The sequence below is a fragment of the Nanorana parkeri genome, unplaced genomic scaffold (assembly GCF_000935625.1).
Source record: "Nanorana parkeri isolate BGI_ZX_2015 unplaced genomic scaffold, ASM93562v1 scaffold2488, whole genome shotgun sequence".
NCBI classification, from domain to species: domain Eukaryota; kingdom Metazoa; phylum Chordata; class Amphibia; order Anura; family Dicroglossidae; genus Nanorana; species Nanorana parkeri.
This window is the reverse complement of record NW_017308756.1, coordinates 116123-119827: the sequence shown is the minus strand read 5'-3', so window position 1 is coordinate 119827 and position 3705 is coordinate 116123. Positions and strand designations below refer to the sequence as shown.

General features: G+C 51.2%; 1 protein-coding gene across 1 annotated transcript in view; it reads right to left on the bottom strand.

Moving 5' to 3' along the window:
• Nucleotides 1-3705, bottom strand: part of TRIM66 (tripartite motif containing 66) — a 41100-nt gene that overhangs the window by 499 nt on the left and 36896 nt on the right. Inside the window, exon 18 of the mRNA XM_018573691.1 lies at nt 2323-2475. Coding sequence (XP_018429193.1) covers nt 2323-2475 — 153 coding nt within the window. The remainder of the gene's footprint in view (nt 1-2322; nt 2476-3705) is intronic.

The window sequence follows — 3705 nt, the reverse complement described above, 5'->3', positions numbered from 1 at the left end:
CCCCCCGTCTTAAATTTCCCTGCTCCGTCATGCTGATGGTGATGTGATATTCCCGTAAGCTACACTGCTTTGTGGTGCACTGAAATGAACTGGCCCGGGCTCAGGTGTTAAGTGTCTATTGTAACGCAATTCAAACTGTACTAATTGCCTGAAATACAAACAAAGCCGGCAAAGGTGAGCCGAGTGATGAGCCCGAGACAAACACTCTATTCTGCAAACACACCCATGGCCAAATACTGGAGGACGAACATCGGCTGTGAACAGGGACTGAGATTTTACCTGAATTTTCTATGAAAAATTGCCATTTTGGTCAATAGGAGGAAAGCAGAATGAAGGTGATTGTTAAAGCTCAAATTTTAATCTGCTTATATTTTGCCTTCTCTGGAAGGCCAGAGGTCAGATATAAGACTGAAGGGGAGGACGGAGGTCAGATAGAAGACTGAAGGGAAGGACGGAGGTCAGATAGAAGACTGAAGGGGAGGACAGAGGTCAGATTGAAGACTGAAGGGGAGGACAGAGGTCAGATAGAAGACTGAAGGGGAGGACGGAGGTCAGATAGAAGACTGAAGGGAAGGACGGAGGTCAGATAGAAGACTGAAGGGGAGGACAGAGGTCAGATAGAAGACTGAAGGGGAGGACGGAGGTCAGATAGAAGACTGAAGGGGAGGACGGAGGTCAGATAGAAGACTGAAGGGGAGGACGGAGGTCAGATAGAAGACTGAAGGGGAGGACGGAGGTCAGATAGAAGACTGAAGGGGAGGACGGAGGTCAGATAGAAGACTGAAGGGGAGGACGGAGGTCAGATAGAAGACTGAAGGGGAGGACGGAGGTCAGATAGAAGACTGAAGGGGAGGACGGAGGTCAGATAGAAGACTGAAGGGGAGGACGGAGGTCAGATAGAAGACTGAAGGGGAGGACGGAGGTCAGATAGAAGACTGAAGGGGAGGACGGAGGTCAGATAGAAGACTGAAGGGGAGGACGGAGGTCAGATAGAAGACTGAAGGGGAGGACGGAGGTCAGATAGAAGACTGAAGGGGAGGACGGAGGTCAGATAGAAGACTGAAGGGGAGGACGGAGGTCAGATAGAAGACTGAAGGGGAGGACGGAGGTCAGATAGAAGACTGAAGGGGAGGACGGAGGTCAGATAGAAGACTGAAGGGGAGGACGGAGGTCAGATAGAAGACTGAAGGGGAGGACGGAGGTCAGATAGAAGACTGAAGGGGAGGACGGAGGTCAGATAGAAGACTGAAGGGGAGGACGGAGGTCAGATAGAAGACTGAAGGGGAGGACGGAGGTCAGATAGAAGACTGAAGGGGAGGACGGAGGTCAGATAGAAGACTGAAGGGGAGGACGGAGGTCAGATAGAAGACTGAAGGGGAGGACGGAGGTCAGATAGAAGACTGAAGGGGAGGACGGAGGTCAGATAGAAGACTGAAGGGGAGGACGGAGGTCAGATAGAAGACTGAAGGGGAGGACGGAGGTCAGATAGAAGACTGAAGGGGAGGACGGAGGTCAGATAGAAGACTGAAGGGGAGGACGGAGGTCAGATAGAAGACTGAAGGGGAGGACGGAGGTCAGATAGAAGACTGAAGGGGAGGACGGAGGTCAGATAGAAGACTGAAGGGGAGGACGGAGGTCAGATAGAAGACTGAAGGGGAGGACGGAGGTCAGATAGAAGACTGAAGGGGAGGACGGAGGTCAGATAGAAGACTGAAGGGGAGGACGGAGGTCAGATAGAAGACTGAAGGGGAGGACGGAGGTCAGATAGAAGACTGAAGGGGAGGACGGAGGTCAGATAGAAGACTGAAGGGGAGGACGGAGGTCAGATAGAAGACTGAAGGGGAGGACGGAGGTCAGATAGAAGACTGAAGGGGAGGACGGAGGTCAGATAGAAGACTGAAGGGGAGGACGGAGGTCAGATAGAAGACTGAAGGGGAGGACGGAGGTCAGATAGAAGACTGAAGGGGAGGACGGAGGTCAGATAGAAGACTGAAGGGAAGGACGGAGGTCAGATTGAAGACTGAAGGGGAGGACGGAGGTCAGATAGAAGACTGAAGGGGAGGACGGAGGTCAGATAGAAGACTGAAGGGAAGGACGGAGGTCAGATAGAAGACTGAAGGGAAGGACGGAGGTCAGATAGAAGACTGAAGAGGAGGACGGAGGTCAGGTTTAAGGATAGGGAAGGGCACCTAATACGGGGCGAGGACCATGTCAGCTTTGAGGAAAGACTCCCTTGACTGGATGTGTTCCCAGCCTCGGATTTTGGTCATTTTTGCACTGACAGGAGAGCCTCATCGGCACAGTTCGGCCTTCGTTACTTACATAGTTAAACTTAGCGCAGTTCCAAAACATGAGCCGGATGTCGGACACCAGTTCCTCGGGGGTGGAGTAATGGGGGATGTTCCTCTTCTGCAGCTTCTTCCGGATGATTGACAGGTCCATCGGCCTTTTGATAATCTGGTAATAGTGACGTGCCTTCATTTAAAGATTTGCATATAACAAACACGTCGATTAGTCTGATGAAGGAGATCGGATGCGCTATGCTAACGAGAGTCCCTAATCACAGCAGGAAGTACAGGAAATGTAACATAGAAATGAAGTCTTCTGCTGGATATTTATTGTATCCATATTGTTTTAGTTTTGAATGGCGTAGGGAAGGACAGAACCTCGGTCAAGTTTTAATTGCCGTCTGCCAGTGTGCAGAAGGGTGGCACTGGGTCCGGAAGTGAGGATGAATCTCCCCAGCGGGGACACAGCAATAAAACCTTGACAGAGGGTCTAACCCTTCTACACTCCTCCTTTTTATATATATATATAAAGTCTTCCTGCCTGTCTCTGCGTTGTTGATGAACTATATATAAAAGTAGTAATAAATGGCGGCCTTTCCAACTTCTAGATAGCGCAGCCGAGTCCAGTACAGAATCCTAAGAATTTCCCGGCAGGTACAAGATTTGCGCTCGGCTCTCGTTATATATTACTGAAGTTAATTAGCTGCCATTCCTGACGGACATTTAATCTGCTTTACAGACAGGCCGGACCGGCTCCCATTTCAAGGATGACCCCCCGGCTAACGAGCGTCCTTAGTCTGTCAATCTTCAATGTCCACCAAAGGAAGGAGGAGCAGGATCTGCAGAGTATTCCTTCCCAGACTAACCCAGACCGACGCTAACATTAAAGTGATATTAAACCTTTCTTTTTTAAAAAAAAATATTTGCTATCAAGGACGCCCACCTTTGCCTGAGGATGTTGTTCTTTTTCTTTAAAAGTTTAAAATTCCTCGTTTTCAAGTGGGTCCGCGCTGCGCCCTTCCCCTCGTCCCCTGCACAGGTGCCTCCATCGGCAAACGGAGGCACCCGTGCGCGCTCGTGCCCGCAGTGGCTGTGTGCGTCCATAGACACACACAGCCCTGTGGCAGGCCACGCCCCTTCTCTCTGACCAACACTTTGATTGATGGCAGAAGGAGCCTATGGCTCCTCTGCCATCAGTATCCTCCCCCTGCAACCAGGAAGTACAGGGAACGGAGGATCACTTCGGGACCAGCGGCGGGGAAGAGCATCGCTGACAGGTAAGTGTAGGGTTGCCACCCGTCCGGTTTTCAACCGGACAGTCCGGGGTTGGCGTCTTGTGTACGGGTGTCCAGCCAGCGGGCACCCGTACACAAGACACTCTGCTGACACCGGCACTTTAAATTTTCTCGCAGATGCG